This window comes from Physella acuta, unplaced genomic scaffold (assembly GCF_028476545.2).
Source record: "Physella acuta isolate Inbredline_101_S28 unplaced genomic scaffold, ASM2847654v3 ptg000555l, whole genome shotgun sequence".
NCBI classification, from domain to species: Eukaryota; Metazoa; Mollusca; class Gastropoda; family Physidae; genus Physella; species Physella acuta.
The window spans coordinates 120716-144818 of NW_026732074.1; the positions used below are offsets into that span (position 1 = coordinate 120716).

At 37.8% G+C, this 24103-nt stretch overlaps 2 protein-coding genes across 3 annotated transcripts; one reads left to right on the forward strand and one right to left on the reverse strand.

Annotated features, from left to right (window-relative positions):
• Window positions 1-272: 272 nt before the first annotated feature.
• LOC131946364 (transmembrane protein 164) lies at window positions 273-17554 on the reverse strand. 2 transcript variants are annotated; one of them, XM_059307073.1, is made up of 6 exons: window positions 17497-17554; window positions 13953-14418; window positions 4562-4678; window positions 3045-3123; window positions 2850-2950; window positions 273-2375 (listed from the first exon to the last, which is right to left on the reverse strand). In XM_059307073.1, the coding sequence occupies exons 2-6, from the start codon at window positions 14310-14312 to the stop codon at window positions 1644-1646; spliced, it is 1389 nt and encodes a 462-aa protein (XP_059163056.1). In that variant the 5' UTR covers window positions 14313-14418; window positions 17497-17554; the 3' UTR covers window positions 273-1643. The 2 variants fall into 2 exon arrangements, with proteins under 2 accessions (XP_059163056.1, XP_059163055.1); XM_059307072.1 differs by having other exon boundaries at window positions 13953-14421.
• Window positions 17555-19607: 2053 nt separating this feature from the next.
• On the forward strand, window positions 19608-23259 carry LOC131946363 (methylosome subunit pICln). The gene is made up of 6 exons (XM_059307071.1): window positions 19608-19812; window positions 21482-21618; window positions 21806-21910; window positions 22022-22129; window positions 22249-22389; window positions 22985-23259. The coding sequence occupies exons 1-6, from the start codon at window positions 19694-19696 to the stop codon at window positions 23041-23043; spliced, it is 669 nt and encodes a 222-aa protein (XP_059163054.1). The 5' UTR covers window positions 19608-19693; the 3' UTR covers window positions 23044-23259.
• Window positions 23260-24103: the final 844 nt, after the last annotated feature.

Genomic DNA, 24103 nt, shown 5'->3' on the forward strand with positions numbered 1-24103 from the left:
AAGAAAATCAAATGTCACTGTAACAAATACTTTAACAAACCGTAAAACCTTTTCTCTGAAATTGTAACTTTAATAAATAAACAAAATGATGTATAAGCCAATTATAAAGTGCTAACTTCAAAGTTAATTTAATAAATAAACATATTGTGAAGCAACAAAATATATAAGCAACGCCATTAAAATTGCTTAGCTAATACAATCAATGTGCAACAATAAATACTGATTCAACACAACAGAATGTCTGTGCAGTGAAATCTCAACGAGTTGTGGTTTGAAGCAACATTAGGTTTATTCATTTTGGAGACTTTACATTTCAAACATGGCATTTTCTCTGGAGTAGAAATATTGACAAAACTTTTTTTTGTTTGATGTTTACAGTCTCTAAAATTTAATTTAAAAAGTTGAGTGTAAATGATTGTATATATTTAGTGCATATCAAAGAACATTTTCTGCTATAGATTTTATGTGTAAGTTAAGAATGTGATGTAATTTTTTCTCTGAACTGAGCAACATTTTATAAGTTTGTTGATCAACAAATTACTGTCCATAGATACCAGAAAAATGATCCAAGAGACAGCAAATCAACAGACCAACTGATCAATTGAGCTAAAGAATTCATGTCATGATTCAACTGTACAATAAGTTACAATGTTTTTATCTTTCTAGAATTACACCTGATTGCTGCTTGTCATCAGCAGATACTTTGGTGTGACTAGATAAAGCAACTGGGGTCTTGCTGGAGCTGGGAGGCCGTAGTGAAATGTTAATCTGTAGACAATGTGAGCATCTAAACCCTTACTGTATCAACATGTGTGTTTGAGCAGCCACATTGCCTGGGTGTAAAAAATATTTCTAAATCGTTTTTAAACCATTGCTTTAATTACACTTCTACACTGAGTGAAAAGTGGTAGCAATGTGACAATATCTTTTTTTAAAATGGTGCTTACTCTTGCCTTAATATAAAAACAAAATTTTTTAAAGCATAAGTGTTAATCAATGTTTGAGACATTTTGTGAAATAATAAATTTAAAAAAAAGCTAATTTTGGATCAATGCAAGTGTCCAACAGCCATTCCTCCCTTTTAAAATAAGTAATCAAATCAAAGAATATTTAAGTGCAATGGATTTTAGTCATAATAATGTTCACATACAAGAATTTAATTTACAACTAACCTCAGATAGACAGGAGCCATATTTAAGTATGAAGGAATGTTTCAACAAGTAGCAGAGTCAAAATTGTTTTGTGAATGAGAAAAGTTGAAGCTAATCTAGAAATATGTTGGGAATACCAGTTGCATTGCTTAGTATCAATTAATTAGACAGGTGTGATGTGTGCTGTGGTGCTATTAAAGGTGTGATAGGCAAATTATATTTCAATTAGACTACTGTAAAACACCTGCCAGTATCAATAACCAAGTACATTAATTATTACGACCACTGAATGCAAACATTGCACTAGGAATGTGACAGCCGCATGTGTTGGGAAGAGCTAGTGTGTTAAAAAAATGACATGGCATGTAAAAACATTTTAAACTGCACCAGGTAATATTGAGTGACACTCAGACAGATGGTGTAGTTCTCCTATAGATCAAATTTTAGTGCCCTACATCTCATTCTTTACCCTACGTCTCTACCATCAATAGCTTATCTATCACTACTTAAACTTAACTTCTGGGGCTCTGTGTTGTCTGCACTTTCTTTCTCAACTGCCCTTTTCCTGGTGGAGGAGCTGTCTTTTCTAGATGGGTCTTTTCTAGTTGAGTCTTTTCTAGATGGTTCTTTTCTGGGTGGTTCATCAACAATCTTCCCATTAACGATGTGCATGACGGAGCCAGGGCTATCCTCACATTGGCTGTTGCTGCTGTAGTTATAGAGCCGACAGTCATCATCATAGCCAGGGCAGCAGCTGCCAGAACATTTGCAGGAATAGGAATTCTTGCGAGGGAAGCTGCCAGAACACTTGCAGGAATAGGAATTCTTGCGAGGGAAGCTACAGGTGGACACCCGTGCCCCGCTGCGCCGCCTGGCAGTGCTGTGGGTGCCTGCGAAGCCGCTGTCCTCGGTGCTGTCCCCTGTGTCCAGGTTTGTCTCCTCCGTGCTGACGTTGGAAGAACAGCAATAGTTGGAGTAGCAGGAACAGCGTGAGGTGTAGCAGGAACAGCCCGAGGTGCAGCAGAAAGCCTCACAGATCCCGGTGTCGTCGGGCGGGTTGTCTGAAGGTAGGATGTTGAAGGCTCTGGCCAGGACGACGAAGAGCTTACCTAATGTGGGGATAAGTAGAAACTGGTGGCAGATTGCAAATATCCGATAAAATTTACCATGGAAGGGGTCAGAGACTGCTGGACACAGCATGTTGTTCAGGTTGACCTGGGAGACCTACAGAAACAAAACAATGGGTTACAACACATGAGGGACTAAATCAATAAGATCTCACTGACAACCTGGCTAAATACTTAGTGGGGATGAGCATTTATTGTTTTAAAGCCAACAGCTGTAGACTTTTTAAATACAGACCTGCATCAGACCTACAATCAACAAAAGTAACGATTTTAAAGTGATCCTAGCTGTCTATTGATAATATGAAGTTAAGTATTGTTTGTCCACAACAAAAGCCATTAGAAAAAAATAGTGTTGTCAGCAGTTTACCAGATATTGCAGCCTTGATTCTCACTATAGCTGGATGTTCTCCATAGTTGGAGTTACTTTTTAACATTTGGGGCCAAATTAATAATGTCAAATACTAAAAACAGTATCTAAAATATTTTTATCTCATTGCTTATCTAAAGCATCTAACATCACACAAACATTGCTTGAGTTTTTATCTAGACAACTCCTTAAACAGGTACTTACATATGCTAAAAGCTGGAGAGGCAGGAAGTGATAGATAAATAGAAAGCCAAAAGCTACCATAGACCAAGTAAAATCTGTCAGCCTCTCTGGGATAAATGGATCTGTGGAGATGTAAAAAAAATCTAAGTATCATAACAAAAATTAATGAGCATATTCTAATAGTACAGCCATAACAAATAAAATGTATGTACATACCTCCATGTCTTAGCAAGTAGAAGGGTATAATCAGCATGAGAAAATGTTGGATAAAATAAACGACAGTCTCAAATGGAAGCTGCGGAAACAAGAGTAGAGTTAAACTACGCACAAGGATACAAGGGTAGAGTTAAACTACACACAAGGATACAAGGGTAGAGGTCAACTAAACTATGCACAAGGAAACAAGAGTAGAGTTCAACTAAACTATGCACTAGAAAACTACACACCACTGGCACTAGTCTAATAAATCAAGGGGAAAAGTATGCAATGCCTCAACACAGGACAAAAGCTAGGTCAAGCAGGAAGACATTATTGGTCAACCCCAACCATCCACAGTTTAATTTAGTTAACCAGTCACCACACAGTGGTTTGACTGGTCTATCAAAATGGTGCACCATAGAACCAGTACAAATAGTTAACCAGTCACCACACAGTGGTTTGACTGGTCTTGCAAGATGGTGCACCATAGAACCCAGTCACCACACAGTGGTTTGACAGTCATAAAAGTGGTGCACCATAGAACCAGTACAAATAGTTAACCAGTCACCACACAGTGGTTTGACTGGTCCTACAAGATGGTGCACCATAGAACCCAGTCACCACACAGTGGTTTGACAGTCATAAAAGTGGTGCACCATAGAACCAGTACAAATAGTTAACCAGTCACCACACAGTAAAATACAAGAACACCTATCAGTAAATTTGATAGAGAGTGGAAATTGTGGGGAATCTAGTTGTCTTTCACTAGCACGTTGCGCATTTCAAAATAGACAGAAAGTATTGACTGCATGTTATAGTTCATCAAGCTTCACTCATATTGCTAACACAAAATAAATATCCTACCAAAGGTCAAATCAATAAATTAATATCTTCATCTAAAGGTCACATAACATAAACCTGTGTGCCAAAGGTTAAATCAAGTACTATTATCATTTGTTTAAATTAAAAGGGCACTTATTTCTCTTCTTTCTTAGGTGATGCAGATATCAAGATTTTTTTTTTGCGCAAGAGTAGGTTGAGATTATAATTGCTAGAATAGATCAGCAACTTGGTTGCTAATAAGAGCAAACATAGTTTAATAAACAGCAATAATATAACACATCTTGATAGCTGGTATATAATTTAGCCAGACATATTAGTTAGTGAACGGGACAGTGTGGTTGAGTAGTAGAGCACTCAATTGTTGGGCTCCAGTTTGGATCTCAGTCTGGACTTGAGACCGCAGGATATTCTTGAGTACACTCAGCTCTAATGGGTACCTGGCTCAACATTTATGGAAAGTAAAGGCTGCTGGGCATAGTGCTGACCACACCACACCTTCACATGCCAAAGCAAAGCAACTCTACTTCATCTGCTCTATGTATCATTAGGTCTGAAAGGGGAACTTTCCTATTATTAGTAACAGACTTTTACCATAAGATTAGCTTGAAAGTAACCTAATCTGATTGCTTACAACAGCAACTTGATCAAGTTACTTCCAACATTAACCTATGAAGAAAGTAAAAAGCACTGACCAGCCTAGTGTTGATCACAGGAAAAAGGATGGCTATTGGTGCACCAGTCAACATATGCATGTGTAGTCTAAAAGCTGCCGTCACAATCCTGCTAGGAGGGGCAGCTAAGATAAATATCTGAAGGGAGAACACATACATTGCTTTACATTTATGATAGACACTTTCAATAAAAGTTTAAGTAAAAAATAAGTATAGGTAACAAGAACAAAGATATAAAACTTTGAATTTTATTGAACAAAAATGTATATTTCTACTTTACTAAGTAACAACTAGCGAACATCAGTTACATAACACATAACATAAATAGGTTGAAAATTTTATTAAACTTTGACCCTGGGTCATCTTCAGGTCCACCAATTCTAGATGAGCACACTATAAAACTGGGGGTTGGGCTGTATGGGGGTAGAATGGACAGTAGCCCCAACCTATTAGTTTAATTAGCCATCAATCCAAAACTAGGGGGTGGTTAGAGCCAGCAGTAAAAAATGTATCCTACTGTAGCTTTAAACACCAGCCAGCTCACATCAACCACACAACTTGTTTGTACTGGCCAATTAGGACTTTGGTACAAACAGATAACAACAAACACCTTCATTACACAGGTGTATTCAGGTGTAAAGTAACACCTGTCTGAAGATTCTAGGAATTATCTTTTACACCATGCAGATAACAATATACAGCCAGAAGTATCTGGTTACACATGACACACCTAACCAAGAGTATCTGGTTACACATAACACACCAAGAGTATATGGTTACACATGACACACCTAGCCAAGAGTATCTGGTTACACATGACACACCTAGCCAAGAGTATCTGGTTACACATGACACACCTAGAGTATCTGGTTACACATGACACACCTAGAGTATCTGGTTACACATGACACACCTAGAGTATCTGGTTACACATGACACACCTAGCCAAGAGTATCTGGTTACACATGACACACCTAGAGTATCTGGTTACACATGACACACCTAGCCAAGAGTATCTGGTTACACATGACACACCAAGAGTATCTGGTTACACATGACACACCTAGAGTATCTGGTTACACATGTCACACCTAGAGTATCTGGTTACACATGACACACCTAGCCAAGAGTATCTGGTTACACATGTCACACCTAGAGTATCTGGTTACACATGACACACCAAGAGTATCTGGTTACACATGACACACCTAGCCAAGAGTATCTGGTTACACATGACACACCTAGAGTATCTGGTTACACATGACACACCTAGCCAAGAGTATCTGGTTACACATGACACACCTAGAGTATCTGGTTACACATGACACACCTAATTAAGAGTATCTGGTTACACATGACACACCATGAGTATCTGGTTACACATGACACACCTAGAGTATCTGGTTACACATGACACACCTAGCCAAGAGTATCTGGTTACACATGACACACCTAGCCAAGAGTATCTGGTTACACATGACACACCTAGCCAAGAGTATCTGGTTACACATGACACACCTAGCCAAGAGTATCTGGTTACACATGACACACCTAGAGTATCTGGTTACACATGACACACCTAGCCAAGAGTATCTGGTTACACATGACACACCAAGAGTATCTGGTTACACATGACACACCTAGCCAAGAGTATCTGGTTACACATGACACACCTAGAGTATCTGGTTACACATGACACACCAAGAGTATCTGGTTACACATGACACACCTAGCCAAGAGTATCTGGTTACACATGACACACCTAGCCAAGAGTATCTGGTTACACATGACACACCTAGCCAAGAGTATCTGGTTACACATGACACACCTAGCCAAGAGTATCTGGTTACACATGACACACCAAGAGTATCTGGTTACACATGACACACCAAGAGTATCTGGTTACACATGACACACCTAGAGTATCTGGTTACACATGACACACCTAGCCAAGAGTATCTGGTTACACATGACACACCTAGAGTATCTGGTTACACATGACACACCTAGAGTATCTGGTTACACATGACACACCTAGCCAAGAGTATCTGGTTACACATGACACACCTAGAGTATCTGGTTACACATGACACACCTAGAGTATCTGGTTACACATGACACACCTAGAGTATCTGGTTACACATGACACACCTAGCCAAGAGTATCTGGTTACACATGACACACCAAGAGTATCTGGTTACACATGACACACCTAGCCAAGAGTATCTGGTTACACATGACACACTAAGAGTATCTGGTTACACATGACACACCAAGAGTATCTGTTTACACATGACACACCTCGCACTGCTGTTTGCGACAAGCTATTGTTTATTTGAGAACTTCAAAAACAATTTTATAAATACTTTTCTGATTTAACAAAATAAAACTAACCAAACTACAATCATCAAGGCAACATCTGAAACACAACAGCATAATTTTGCAGCAGTAATTCACTGTCTTTAAAAAATTTAATTGCTAAGTGTGGGCATAATCTCTGGAAACTGAGCTAGAGACAAGGGAGAGAATACAACAAGGGGAGGTAAGAGGGACCAACACCGTGTTTTCTAAATGTATAACAATTGAGTTCAACACAAATTTCCCTGACCCTAACAATATGCAGTGTAATATAATTAAAATTTAATGAGAGGGGCTGAGAATAACAGGAATGCTGTGTAATATCTAGATACATTTTTTTATTGACGTAAACACGGGCACTTTTAGACAAGCCCTAAACAAAAGGAAATCTTGAGAGAAATCTCGAGATCTCGTCTATGGCTGCTACACAATGACTGGTTTTCTTCTTGGACGAGTGGTTAAATAATTGAGTACCGGGACAAGACGCGAATTATCCCCACCCCCACCTTCTAGTCTATACCCCCCCCCCCCCCCAACACAGACATCGCCAGTACCTATATACTGAAAGAAAGCAAATGTCAGGGCGGGAGACGCACGGATCAACAAATACAATAGTGTCAACTTTTTAGTTAGTTACAACCACGCGGCGGGCAGTCAGAATATCAGAATGGTTTTTTTTTATTTTATTTCGGCAGGGGTGAAGCCGCGCAGCTACTGTACTTACTCTTGCAGTGCCGCAGTGTGTAGGCCCTACACAACACAACTTTGACCGCTACGAGTTGGCTGCACATAACATAACGTACAGTGTTTCTTCCAGACTTTTTTTTCCGGGGGGGGGGGCGGTAAACTTTCTTCGGGGGGGCGGACACTGTTAAAAGTATATATTTTCTATATAAATTATATAAATTTCATTTCGTTCGGGGGGGCGGTAAAAAATTTTCGGGGGGGCGAAGCCCCCCCGAAGAGATGCCTGGAAGAAACTCTGATAACGTAAAGGTATATAGATGATCTACACTAAAGTCTTACAACGTCGCCACTTGATATTTGCTGGCAAACTGCGGTTTTTGGTCCGTTACTTTTATTTTGACGGGCCCTTATCCTGAGTTGAACTTGTCTACCTCCCACCACATCCCTCCAAACGAAATAGAATTTATATAGGAAATTAATATATACTTTCAACAGTGAACCCCCCCCCCCCCAAAAAAAAAAAACCCTAAAGACATACAAGTGGTCCCATTAGCGCGCCCCAACACTGGCCGTAAGCATAGCGACGCCAGAAATCATGTAACTACCCAGAACAGTAGCGCCGACATAGAAACGACTGGAATCTTTCCAAAAATTGTCAGAGTATTCTTACACGCAACGTTTTACTAACACGTGTCGTTTAATTGAGCAAATACGGTAATAAAAAATATCATAGTTCATTGATTGAACACATGTAAAAACACAAAGAATCTTATTACCATAGTAATGTGGTGGCTAGTCACATATCTAATCAAAATACAGAAAGCCAATAATTAAAGTCTCCCCTTCACAGATCGTGTTCATAAGCATAGAGTTGACGAATAACTAATGTAAATTGCTATGGCTAGAGGGGGCGGTAGAACCTAACACAAATTGGAACATGTAATAAGGTTAGGTGTTCGCTTTACAACGGTCCAAAAACTTTTTTAACGTCGAGATCATTTTTACTGATATGATCGATAGCTCAACTAACTACAAAAGGTTGATTTTTGTGCACAAATGTTACAGCGTATAAGTCGTGCTAACTTCTTTATCAGTTGTCTACCACTAGCAACCTACGTTAACACACTCCCCTACACACAGAAGGGCGGCGATGTATGGGGTTGAGAGGAAGGACAATAAGTTGTACATTACACACACAAAGGATGCGATTTTTGGGGCTGAGAGGAAGGACAATAAGTTGTACATGACACACACAAAGGCTGCGATTTTTGGGGCTGAGAGGAAGGACAATAAGTTGTAATGTACATTGCCATGTCCCACAACTAACACCATCGGCCAATTCGTGTATTGACCTGTTGTTTGAATGGCGGGTCACGGGACATGAAACCAGCAACCTAACCATGTGTCCCATCACACGAACAACACCCAGTCTCATCACACGAACAAAACCATGTGTCCCACCACACGAACAACACCATGTGTCCCACCACACGAACAACACCCAGTCTCATCACACGAACAACACCCAGTCTCATCCCACGAACAACACCCAGTCCCATCATACGAACAACACCCAGTCCCATCATACGAACAACACCCAGTCTCATCACACGAACAACACCCAGTCTCATCACACGAACAATACCCAGTCTCATCACACGAACAACACCATGTGTCCCACCACACGAACAACACCATGTGTCCCACCACACGAACAACACCCAGTCTCATCACACGAACAACACCCAGTCTCATCACACGAACAACACCCAGTCTCATCACACGAACAACACCCAGTCTCATCACACGAACAACACCCAGTCCCATCACACGAACAACACCCAGTCTCATCACACAAACAACACCCAGTCTCATCACACGAACAACACCCAGTCCCATCACACGAACAACACCCAGTCTCATCATACGAACAACACCCAGCCCCATCACACGAACAACACCATGTGTCCCACCACACGAACAAAACCCAGTCTCATCACAAGAACAACGCCCAGTCCCATCACACGAACAACACCCAGTCTCATCAAACGAACAACACCCAGTCCCATCACACGAACAACACCATGTGTCCCATCACACGAACAACACCCAGTCTCATCACACGAACAACACCGAGTCTCATCACACGAACAACACAGTCTCATCACACGAACAACACCCAGTCTCATCCCACGAACAACACCCAGTCCCATCATACGAACAACACCCAGTCCCATCATACGAACAACACCCAGTCTCATCACACGAACAACACCCAGTCTCATCACACGAACAATACCCAGTCTCATCACACGAACAACACCATGTGTCCCACCACACGAACAACACCATGTGTCCCACCACACGAACAACACCCAGTCTCATCACACGAACAACACCCAGTCTCATCACACGAACAACACCCAGTCTCATCACACGAACAACACCCAGTCTCATCACACGAACAACACCCAGTCTCATCACACGAACAACACCCAGTCTCATCACATGAACAACACCCAGTCTCATCACACGAACAACACCCAGTCCCATCACACGAACAACACCCAGTCCCATCACACGAACAACACCCAGTCTCATCACACAAACAACACCCAGTCTCATCACACGAACAACACCCAGTCCCATCACACGAACAACACCCAGTCTCATCATACGAACAACACCCAGCCCCATCACACGAACAACACCATGTGTCCCACCACACGAACAAAACCCAGTCTCATCACAAGAACAACGCCCAGTCCCATCACACGAACAACACCCAGTCTCATCAAACGAACAACACCCAGTCCCATCACACGAACAACACCATGTGTCCCATCACACGAACAACACCCAGTCTCATCACACGAACAACACCGAGTCTCATCACACGAACAACACAGTCTCATCACACGAACAACACCATGTGTCCCATCACACGAACAACACCCAGTCTCATCACACGAACAACACCCAGTCCCATCACACGAACAACACCATGTGTCCCATCACACGAACAACACCCAGTCCCATCACAAGAACAACGCCCAGTCCCATCACACGAACAACACCCAGTCCCACCACACGAACAACACCCAGTCTCATCACACGAACAACACCCAGTCCCATCACACGAACACCATGTGTCCCACCACACGAACAACACCATGTGTCCCACCACACGAACAACACCATGTGTCCCACCACAAGAACAACACCATGTGTCCCACCACACGAACAACACCCAGTCTCATCACACAAACAACACCATGTGTCCCACCACACGAACAACACCCAGTCCCACCACACGAACAACACCATGTGTCCCATCACACGAACAACACCCAGTCCCATCACACGAACAACACCATGTGTCCCATCACACGAACAACACCCAGTCCCACCACACGAACAACACCCAGTCCCATCACACGAACAACACCCAGTCCCACCACACGAACAACACCCAGTCCCATCACACGAACAACACCCAGTCCCATCACACGAACAACACCATGTGTCCCACCACACGAACAACACCATGTGTCCCATCACACGAACAACACCCAGTCCCATCACACGAACAACACCCAGTCCCACCACACGAACAACACCATGTGTCCCACCACACGAACAACACCCAGTCCCATCACACGAACAACACCCAGTCCCACCACACGAACAACACCCAGTCCCACCACACGAACAACACCATGTGTCTCATCACACGAACAACACCATGTGTCCCACCACACGAACAACACCCAGTCCCATCACACGAACAAAACCCAGTCTCATCACACGAACAACACCATGTGTTCCATCACACGAACAACACCCAGTCCCATCATACGAACAACACCATGTGTCCCACCACACGAACAACACCCAGTCCCATCATACGAACACCATGTGTCCCACCACACGAACAACACCCAGTCTCATCCAAGTGGTTGACAGGACAACCCAAGCTCTTCCTGATAACAACCACTCTTTGAGTTGTAATCAACATTGGCAAGGTGAACACTGCAGTAGGAGATAGGGTCGGGTCAGAAAACTATCAGATTCTTATCAACATTACCAAAGATTACGTTACGGTTAGGGGTCGTTTATAAACAACGTCACACTCCTAGAGTGAAGAAGTCGAAATTTTGTGTGAAACATGGGGGGGGGTGTCGGAAAGCGTAATGAAACATTGACGAATGACATCATTTTAGAGGGGGGGGGGATCGTCTGAAAATCTGAAAGCGTTTATGGATGACCCTTGATTTGTGATTATATTTCACCAAAACTTCCCCGTCCACAACACCACACAAACCAACCATCACTGTGAAAGCTGATTTATCAAAATGTTTTCAACAATAATGAATTTAAACATGTGTTGAACCCTTTAACTTCACGGTCTTCCCATTAGTGAAATGTAGGTATAACCAAGCATTCACAAGCCTACTGTTGTTCACATTCAACGTCAACACAACTAGCGCTACAAATACAACAATCCCTATCCTATAGAACAACGCTTCTCATGGATGTGAAACAATGTATGTAGCCAATGCAGCCTATAGCTTAAACACAGGACGGATGAAACGTTAAGCAATATAAGCACCACCAGCATAGCAAGACAGAACCTCGCCTTGATTACCCAGGGAAAATTAAAAAGAGGCAGGACAAAAAATTATGTAACGCAAGAAGGGTGGGTAATTATCACAGGGGACTACGCTTGACTAGACCACCGATCACCCACAAGGCTAATGCTGGTGGTTTAACAAGAAAGTGTTGAATTACGTAGGTGACTATACGGTAGTGTTTACATTTTACCCAAATTGACGATTTATTGAAATAGTCGGAAGAAAAATCAGCTAAAATGAAATTTTAGAAATACCCTAATGCTTATCACTTGAGAATAAAACTATGTGGGGCTCTAAAAAGGAAGTTTGCCACAGGCGGTTTTAATAGAATTTCGTCTTCAAAACTAGCATGGAGGAAGTTGGCGATAAGATAGCTAACACTAACGTGGAGATAACTCCCACCTTGTACTTTAAAGGGAAGATATTTTAAAAACAAAACAAGAGCTGGTACAGGAAAAAATATCCCATACATTCTTGCCCAGCAATCAGATTGACATGTAGGGTTATGTCATGTGTATCGCTAAAGGTTTTTTTACTAGGGTAGAGGGGGTCATCCATAAATGACGTCACGCTTTTTGGACGATTTTTTACCTCCCCCTCCTCCGTCACACATCGTCACAAAAAACCAGACCACCACCCTAAAATGACGTCACACCTCAGCCTGCAATCCTCGTCCACTCAAAATTGCATTTGAATTTTTCTTTAAAAAAACAGCGATATTTTTCCCAAATCTTGTCTGAACTCGGTCAACATAGTGTTTTAATTAATTCCTATTACAATTTATTAAAACAGTTTTCTAAAACGCGGAATAACGGCTAAATTTTCTAGCATTGCTTTTTTATAATGCAAAAGTGTGACGTGACACCATCTGAACACCCCTCCTCCCCCTCATCACACACCGCCACAAAATTACCCCTTATGACCCTATGAGTTTGACCCCAGAGATACTAGAAAAAAAAGCTTAGATATATGGTTATGTAAAATAAACCCATAGAACTTTATAATGTTAATCCTTAACCAGACGAAGAAGTGACCACTCTAAGTATAAAAAAGTCATGATTGGGGCTGGGGTGGAGAAGGTAGGCGTAATGTGTGGTCAGTTGGTGGATGGGGAAACTGTGACTGGGAAGTGTGATACCTTTGTGGGGACATTTAGTACCTGTGAGGGTGGGTGACTAAATAACTGAGGTAAAGGGTAGGGGTTAGTTAAATGATTAGATGTGGTGGGGTGGTGTTCCCATAAAATGTGACAAATCATATGTTCTGAAACTACTGAAAGGGCCAAAAAAAGTAAATTTGTATTTCTTTAGAGGGGAAGGGAAGTGGAGCTTCTGTGATGTCAGTCTGTGTGCAGTTGTCTAATAACTGACTATCATGGTGGAGGGGACTGGAGAATATTCAAACTTTATCTCATTTAACTATAAATGGAGAACAAAATGCAACTGTTAAATAGTGGTGAAAACAACCATGTATAAAGTTATATTAGAAAATCTGGTCTGCTTATCCAGAAGTGAGAGGGAAAGTTGGTTTGTATTTTTTAAATATGCATGTTTTTTAAATTTATTTACATAGATTCTTTAAAAAAAAATATACAATTCATTATTTTGAAAGGATGATCATCTTTTAAAGTATATGTATGAAATTAGAGCCAGAACAATCAAAATAACATGTACATTGACAACATACAAGAAACTTAGAATTGTACAGAACATTTTACACAGCACTTGACCTACCTGTATCATGGTAGCAAGGTGGCAAGGGTTCCCTATCCAGATCATCTGGCGTGTAGCTAGCTTGAATCCTAGTTCAATTCCAAACGTCAAACACATCAGGAGCAGGAGAAGCCTTTTGCCCAGTGGCTCTGAATTCTTCCGATAGCCACAGGGGCATGGTCTGGGAAGACGCAGGCGCGGGTAGGCATAGAGGAGTGCAAGTACTGCAACAATGGAAGCCCCCACACTCTCCCAGCAGCGTTGAGAGATGCTTAGAAAATCACGACACTCAAGCCCACCGTTGCCTGGAAAGGATGGGTCTACGCCTTTGTATGCCCAGTCGAACCAGCCATCATTTTTCTGATGATCTGAGTGTGCCATGTCTTGGAATGATTGACATGGAGCAAGCTGGTCAACCCAGGCTTGAAACCAGACCTATCAATCGCTTTTTTAGACACAGACTGGCGAGTGACTGGATGGAAGAAATCTGCTGTTGGGGACAAAAAACAAAAACAATAATAAGCATACAAAGGTGTTGAGTAAAATAAATGCCATTTTAAAATCTTATCTGAGGAGCTATTAGAGGTCATGTGCCAAGATATTTTTAGTTTTACAAAGAAAAATAGGACTAGGTAATTGTAAAGGTTACTTCAGTATTCTTCACTATGAATGTATCAATTGTTTTTGTTTTCATTGTAACCCTGACTAAACTGTTCCCCTTATGGCAAGACTGGCAGAAAAACAGACATTGACAGGACACTGTATTACCCTACCAGAAGGAAAAAATAATTCAGTGTAGGCCTATTATTATTGTATGTGTAATGCGTCTAGTAGGCTATGACTAAATAGGTAAAGTTATTGTCTGATTTTTGTGTTTACAGCAATATAGCAGGTTAATCATGCTAGTGGCTAATAAGTGAAATTCCTTAATTATTATTATTTTAGTAAAATTTAGAGCTAATTAGTATTTTATTAAAACCTACATAGCTACAAACCTTAGCCAGTGGAAGTCCAAATCTAATTTTAAAAACTAACCTAAAACGTTTTTAATAGGCTTTATAATGTAGGTCTATTTGAAGAAAATTAAAATAGATTGGGCTAAAATTTAACAGGCCCTTTTTTATTTCGGTTAGGATTTTAGGTGGAAATCTATTTTTTTAAAGTACTATATTTAACTTACTGCAATAAACCCAACTATTGTTTGTCCAGTTACCAAGCCAGATACTACATGGGGAATTACTAAATATCATCCATCAATAAAAATAACTAGTAGTACAATTATTAGCTAATTTTAGTAAGGTCTAAATTAGTATACCTTTCACAATTAGATCTATTATTAATCTTATCCTATCCAGATCTTCTAGATCAGGATATTAAAAGAATTCTCAGCTGGGGATAAAGCACAATAAAAGGCACCTAGGGTTATTTGGCTTCTGCAGACAACTCTCATATATGACACTGGTTTGGGAATATTTTTCACATATTAATTGTTCAAAATACTAGCGTCAAAGGGGTCATCCATAAATGACGTCACACTCGTAGGGGGGAGGGGGGGTCCGTAATTTTGTGACGATGTGTGATGAGGGGGAGGGGGTCAGATGTTGCGACGTCACATTTTTGCATTATAAAAAAGCAATGTTAGAAAACGAATTTTAGACGTTATTTCGCGTTTTAGATAACTGTTCTAATAAATTGTAATAGTTTAGACAAGATTTTGGAAAAATATCGATGTTTTAAAAAATTCAACTGCAATTTTGAGGGGGGTTGTAGGTTGAGGTGTGACGTCATTTTAGGGGGGGGGTCTGGCTTTTTGTGACGACGTGTGACGGAGGGGAGGGGGGGAGGTAAAAATCGTCGAAAAAAGTGTGACGTCATTTATGGATGACCCCAAACTTAAAGTAATTTTGCATGTTTATTGTTGATTAGACAGCTGAGGATGGGAATTTCATAAATAAGTTTTTGTTGTCCAACAATACTTGTTGTGTCAAAAGGATAAATACAGATCTAAGCTGCAACTGTAAGCAAAAAGCAAGACATCTGTTGCCAGAACTATAATTTTAACATACTTTATTCTTCTTAGGGACAACAAAGCCACACCTGACACCACCATAAACTATTAAAACTTCAAATTACTTTGTAGGTAACATAGATTTCTGTTCTTAGATATAAGCCAAACAGAGATAGTGTATTCTGTCATTTATTACGATCGAGGTCAAACAGAAAAGAGATCTAAGAGGAATCAATCAATACCTCTATTCGCTCTTCAAAATATCTCACTTCCTTAAAACTTTTAGGCCTATATGATCACTAAAAAACATTTCTCACCTACGTAACACCAAGCTTTCCAAGGTGAAAGCAAAAAGGCAGATTAGTTAGCACCATCCTTTTTTTACATCCAAGACTTCTAATGCAGCTGTTTTCCCTTCTTATGATGGTAGGTGAGGTAATTTAAAGGGAAAATATTATAACAGGCCTACTATGTTTTCTATTTGAATTTCTATTTAATTTCAATTTTTTTTTGCTGGTCAGCTGCAATTTTTTATTTTCTCTTCTTTTATCCTGAATTCTTTAGGCCTATATCTAATTTTGTGGAATTAATATATTTTATTGTACAGTGTACGAGAATTTCAAAAGAACTGTTTTTTTTTTGTTTAGTGCCATTCTTTTTCAATCCTCCAAAAAGGTTTCCACGATATAGAAACTGAAACGTGGTATCTTGCTCTGGCGTAATTTATTTTAATGTTATGCTGTTGTATTAAATCTGAAATTGTCAGTGGACTGAATTGACAGAATCCTATAGCAAATCATAAGAGTCAGGTGAGTGTCTTGACCTCCTCCAAACCCTTGAGACTTACTCACTGGGGTTAGATCAAAACTAGGTTTTGAGCCACTGATCTAGCTAGATCTAGTGAGAGTAAGTAAAGTTCTCTTTCAAACCTGAAGGTCTATGGGGCAAGTAGAGTAGAGTTCACTTGTTTCTGTGACCTTTATTTTTATCAGATATAGTCTATATCTAGGCTCTAGGGACAGTAGTGATGAGTGGTGTCTGTCTATTGGCTAGTAAATCTAGAATAGATCTAGATCTCTAGATCTAAGTTCTAACAGGCAAGTAGGGTCCTAAAACTAAATGTCAGTAAAACTAAATGAGTTGACTTTTGAACTAATGAACTACACTCTACACTAATACTAATAGATTCTACTTGAACTTGTGTACTACACAAGTGAGTAGAGCTAGAATACCTACATTAATTATAATTAATTATTATTATACACACCATCTCTACTTCTCTAGCACTGGTTAATTTATTTTTAAATTTAATTATTTTATTAGGCCTAGCTAGATCTAGATCTAGGCCTAATTTTAATTTAATAATTTAGGAATTATTATTGACTAGGACTAGGACACTAGGTCCTAGTCTAAGTAATTAGTACTGTAGTAATTAGGATATGAATCTAGCAGCTAAAATCGAGGGACCTCGCCTCGAGGAAATTCTTAAAACAATGATGAAACTGAAATATAGAATATAAATCTACCAGATCTATGATCTACGTGTAGTCTACATACTTTCTTAAGTGACGTTTGATTCTCTGCCACCCTCTTCTCTGGTTCGTCACCATTCGATTCACTTAGCCAGGTTTTTCAAAATTATAACGTTATGAAATGGCAGTAGGAATTTGTGCGTCTATAGTTACTCATAAAAATAAGCGGTATCATTTTTTTTAAATCCCTGTGTAAAAAGATAATTAATTCGTAGGTCCTGTTCCTAAATTAGAGTGTATGTATCCTTATTGAATGTGGGCAATTTTTTTTTAAATTCTAGATCTTCCTATTAATTCCGAATGTTGTTAAAATACGACAAAGAGATAACTCAAATCATGGATTGTATGCCTAGTAATTAGTAAATTCTAAAAATTAGAAATTGCTTATTTTTCTTGAAATTTCAAACTAAAGATAGATTTTGGAAAATTTACCATAGACTAGATCTAGATCCTAGGCATTAATAAAATATAATGTACTGCCAACATCCATATTTCCCCATTATAAGTATTAAACAAAACATTTTATAGTAGCAAGTTTAAAATAGCCCTGTTCTCGTAATTCGCACCCTAGGGGTCCGTCTTCACACTCCACTAGAGGAGTAGATGGGTTTTGATGTTTGAAGGGGGAGATACATCATACGCGTAATCTCATTTAATGGATGACCCCCTAACTCCATTAGTGTCATGTGTCTCATATATTTTATTCCATATTTAAGCATATATATGCCATATATATATATATATATACATATATATATATATTATCTCTCGTATTATTATTTAATTTAGTAGTCTTCTAAATATATTTTAATGACAAATCTAATGTCTAATTAGAGCAAAAACAGATATTCTTGCATATAAACGTATATGAAAAGTTAATGGAAATAGCTGTATTAGAATTGGTCAAAGGCGGATTATAAGATTTGCCATAAACCATCTAACACAAATAAGCAAACATATAATATACTTGTGAACTAAATACAGGCTTATAAATATAAACACCATGATTTAATTACATGTCGAGCCATTGCTTTTTTTATTTTATTTTAAGGTTTGACTTAGCTCAAAATGTCTGTTGGTGGATTTTGTTGCAAATCTATATAATCGGCAATTCCATTTCAAACTGTCTAGACTAGATACATACATCTCCGATTACAATGCATGAATATTATCAAATTAAATGTTAAATTAATACTTAAAATCAATATACCGATTATTATATTTAATACTAAAGGGGAGATAACAAATCAAAATCTCAAGCGATTTCTATCAACCCAGTTACTCGAACTGATGTGTGACGTCATTTTAGGGGGTCTGGTTTTATGTGACGTGTGACGGAGGGGAGGGGGGGAGGTAAAAATCGTCAAAAAAGCTTGACGTCATTTATGGATGACCCCCTAAAACCCCCCCCCCCCCCTCAAAATTGCATTTGAATTGTTTTTTAAAACATCGATATTTTTCTAAAATCTTGTCCGAACTCTGTCAATTCCTATTACGATTTATTAAAACAGTTTTCTAAAGCGCGAAATAACGTCTAAAATTCGTTTTCTAACATTGCTTTTTTTATAATGCAAAAATGTGATTTCCCACCATCTGAACACAAAATTAGGGACCCCCAATCCCCCTACGAGTGTGACGTCATTTATGGACGACCCCTTATAAACAAAAGAAAGCAAAATTTATTTATATTATGTTTTGTTGTTGCTGTAATAGCAATTATTCAGGAATTAAATTTAATGTGATGACGGACACAGGACCCGACCCTCCCACCCAGCCAGGGATTTTTTCCCGGTAGATTGGCGGGTGAGTCCACCTCTGCTCCCAGTTAACAAAAGTGATTTATAGGAACCCTTCCACCGACATGTGGACGAGATTGAAGGGTTATCACATCTCTGCAAACAGGGCTATCTTATAGATTATAGATGTAGGGCTATCTTAATCTATATAAATGCCATTTGACTCAACCCTACATAAAAAACATGCTCTACCCCCCCCCCCCCCCCCGAAATGAGGCTTGGAAGAAACTCTGATTGATTGTAGGCCTGATTCGTTGGCCTGTTTTAATTTTTTTTTAAAGTTCTATTAGTTAAAAATAATATTATTTTTCGACGAAAAATTAATAAAAATGGGAGGTGACTCTGACTTATTACTATTCGAGTTCCTGTTGTTTTTTCTACGCGGAAAACGTGAAACTGCTTCATCAAAAATATTAAACAAAAATCATGGTATTGTTAATTAATCATTCGGTACCATCGGAAGGTATTCACCACACTGAATCAAACGTTACAGCAAACATAGAAGGTAGTGATATTGGCAGTGGCAGCCTGTACATCACTGAAAGGTAGATTTGATTCTCTTGAAATAGTCATTGAAATAGGCAAAAAAAAACCCAAAAAAAAAACTCGTGTCTAGCGTCGACTAAATCTAGATCTAGTCCCCGGGTCTTTGGAAAACGCGAAATGGCAAGGAAATAAAATGCAAGACTGTAATCTATCGCTTTAAGACTAAGTACGTAAAAGCGGCAGAGGCTAGTAATAATGTGAATGTGAAAAGAAGATGCCTCATTAAATTTTTATTTTAGTAGGCCTAGGCCCTAATTAATTATTTCAAATTTTAAGGGAGATTTATCATGAATCATGACATTTATGTTATGAAAGTTGCAAAAATGTTTTAAAGTTTCATTCATGTAGGCCTAGAATCTACCTGGTTTTAAACATATGTATTAAAACCTTAAAGTGGCTTAAAGTAATAAATAAAGACTAGTCTAGTGATGTTTTCATCAGATAGGCCTACAGCAAAGCTCATTTACTTTAGCAGCTATCTTGTTTAAATTTTTTTTGGTAAACTTATAGCGGGAGATTCAGGGAAAGCCACTCTATTTTACAAATGGCTGCTGTTTATATAGCAAATATTTTGCTAGCAAACACTGCCGTTTAAATTTAATTTCTGGCCTATATTGATATATTTAGCCATTGATTTTGGTTTATTATTCAATTATCTAGGCCTATAATATTTGACAAAAATATATCACAATATACTTCTATTAAAGCCCTAACAATGAGGCAACTTTGTCGCACATTACTAGCCTAGGCCGATTTTGTGTACCTTAAACAATAGATTACATGCAAGACATACCTGCTGTATAACGGGTCAATTCTCAAGTCTTAACATCATAGCTCCTAGATCAGATCTTCTATATCTATGAGTCTATGACTACATTCTTATTCTATGATTGCCTGCTCACGTTATCTTGTTGGTTCACCTTAATTTAGATATCAGTAGTGATAGTAGCCCTAGAGCATACTACAGTCATATGTTGTAGCAAGAACATTGCTAGTTGACAATGTCGATGGCATCGCTTTTGTTTTTCCTCAAACCAGTAAATAGTAATACTGCTGTAATATAGATCCTATATGATATGGGTTCATAAAGACACTAAAGCATACATCATTATATAATTGTTGGTAATGTAGAAAAATGTAGGCCTACTTGGGTTCATTATTATTAGTTCACATTAGCTTACCTGATAGGCCTACTAACTTAAGTTACTATCACACATGTGACATTAGCATTAAGAAAAGGGGCTTCAGAGATGTTGCCTACAGTTCTTTTACACAATGGTATCATTCAAATTAAATTCTTAAAAATTAATTTTGTTAATTTTATTAATTAACAGTACACAGCAAAAAAAATTGTGATTTTTCTTTTTTATTGTAAAAATAAAAATTTATTTTTTAAATTGTGTGGACAAACATAGCTGTATACACTTTGTCAGTTTTTGACATATAGCTATTTGTTTTGGAAGTTTTTTTTTAAAACTACCGCGTTTGGCACATTGTATGTTAATCTATGAACACTTCTGTGTCAACTCCTTTTTTTTCTCTTTCAATAAGTTTAATAAATATCAATACCCATTACAATGATTTAATTATTAATGTTAATCGTTTTACTTATATTTACTTCCAGGAAGATATTTGTATAGTTTAAACAACCTTTTTAAATTGTTTCAGTTCTGTTTTGTGGCTGAATGATAATGATCAAGGCATTCAGTTGGAATACAAACTCATTTGTTTACATGCCATTTCAAGAGATCTTACAAATTTCCCACATGAACACCTGTTGTGTCATTATGAAGGAAAAGTTCCAGGTAAATCAAGTTTATCAAATATGTACAGTCATCATGTACTTATCCTGGATAGTAATGACAGCTTTTTGTCCCATTTATTTTGCTTGATATTTATCGGATGTAAACTTTTCTGCTTTTAATTTAGCAGTATATTTAAAATATTTTTTAAATTAACCACTTATCATTCACGTTCTTTTAAATATAACAGGGTTAAAGGATGAAAATGAATCAGATGAAGATGAAAATGAAAGAGACAACGATTCAGTAAATGAATTAACAGAAATTCGATTCATTCCACAAAATAAAGAATCCTGTGAGTTAACTTAATTTTATTTATTTTCTGTTACTCTGCAAATATTAATAGTATTTTAAAATTAAGGCCTGATCCGTTATATTGAATAATAGTTTCTCTTAAATATTTTAGTACAAGCCATGTTTGAAGCCTTGGCAAATTGTCAGACACTCCATCCAGACAGTGACTGTCAGTTGTCTGGTGATGATTTTGAAGATGCTGAAGAAGGTAGTGGTGATGGTAAGCTTTTTAAACCTTGATTCTTTTTAGGCAGCAATGCATTCTCCAGATATTTAGACAATCTGTTATTCCTTCAAAAAGCTTAAAAATAATCAACTTTTAAATTTTTTAATTTTTAGCTATCTATGACACAGAAGAAAGTGAGATCCTTCTTACAGATCAGGGCAGAATACAGCTGGAGAGGTTGAATCAACTTTTGGGTGCTGGACAAGGTGATGCTGACCTCTCCACTCGCACAAGCGAAATGAGGATAACTAACGGTAAAAATATTTCTGTTGGTCAGAATATTAGGGTAAAAGTATTTTTTGCTTGAACTAATGATATAAATATTTATTTCGTTTAAATAATGGTAAAACAAATTTTTTGGTTGAACTAATTTTTGGTAAAAATATTTTCTGTTCTTTTAATGGTAAAAATGGCCATATATTTTGTGTAACTAAAGGTTAAAGATTTTAAGATTTTCTTGATAAGAAAAAAATCACTTCACACCTTTTTTTGTTGTAGATAACTTTAGTTATTAAGGGTTAATTTATGCTGGGTTCCACATAAAATTTATTTAGTATTAGATCAATTTATTATGGGGGGGGGGGGGTAATTATCTAAAACAAAAAACATACATTTTAAATTAAAAAGGATAATGGTTTCAGATTGTCACAGATAAAAAATAGTACATTTTTATTTCCTCTTCAATGGCTTGTTGTACATAGCGACAGTTTGTGAGATAGCTCCAGTATGTGACATAGCATCAGTATGTGACGTAGCTCCAATATGTGACAGCTAGAAATAGCTTTCTGTTTGTTCTATTATATCTTTATTCATTCACGTTTTTAAAATATTTAAAAAATTATTTTTCAGGTCATGAACCGCCCACAGATTCTGATCAGTTTCAAGATGCGGATAATATGGACAGTTAACTTTTATGTCAATACAGATGCATTATGGGTGGATGAAGGTTTTTTTTTAAGTCATCTTTTACATTATTATTGTTTCATTTTATTTTATTATTCACTCTTGCAAATTTTGCAAGTGAACTGTTACAAAGTTTTTTTTTTTTAATTTGTTTAACAATTTGATGATGTAAGCTGTTGCTGAGCTTTGTTTGATAAAATAAAATGGTCAAATATTGTCTATTTTTGTGTGTGTAGAAATTGAATTCATATTTTTTATTAATGGTAGTAATTTTTTGCCAGTGTTTTATTGTGATAACAAAATTGACAAAAGAATCAGTTGCAAGGGAGATAATAAGGGACAACGAATATTCATAACAAACAACAAAGGCTTGCACTTTGTACATATCAGTTAATGTAATCTTGAATAATAAGAATACTACAAAATAAATTTTAAATTTCCAATTATTAGGTATCAAAATGTGTTATACAATTTTTTTTTAAATTACATATAATTTTACACTAGGTGTGATAAATAATGATACATAATTTAAATATATTATAATGAGACAGTGGAGAGGCTTAATACGACCCTAGTTTACTCAAGAAACCAAAAAGTTCAATGATGAATAAGACCATGAATAGTTTATCAATAAATATTGTTGCAGAACCAAAGCAGATATGACTCCACAATGGTGACTTCATCCATTACAACAGGTGCTATGAAATAGTTCTAAACTTTGTAAGTTTTCTATAAAATGAAATTATCAGACATACCATTATCATATAAATTAGTCAACAGCTCTCATTACTAAAATGAGAGATTCGATTATGTATATTTTTTATGACAATTCAATGCATGATTGCAATAGTTAAACTGAAATGTCAGTACTTGCACTCTTCATTTGAAATGTAACAATACAGTCATGTCCGTGCTTGCATTAGTTCAACTGAATATAGCAAAGCAGTCTTGTCAAAATCCATGCTCAACAGTTGAGTGTGAACACCATAACATTGGTTGTTATACAGTTATCAGCAGTCTAAGGAAATCATGAACATGAGTGTGAACACCATACAATTGGTTGTT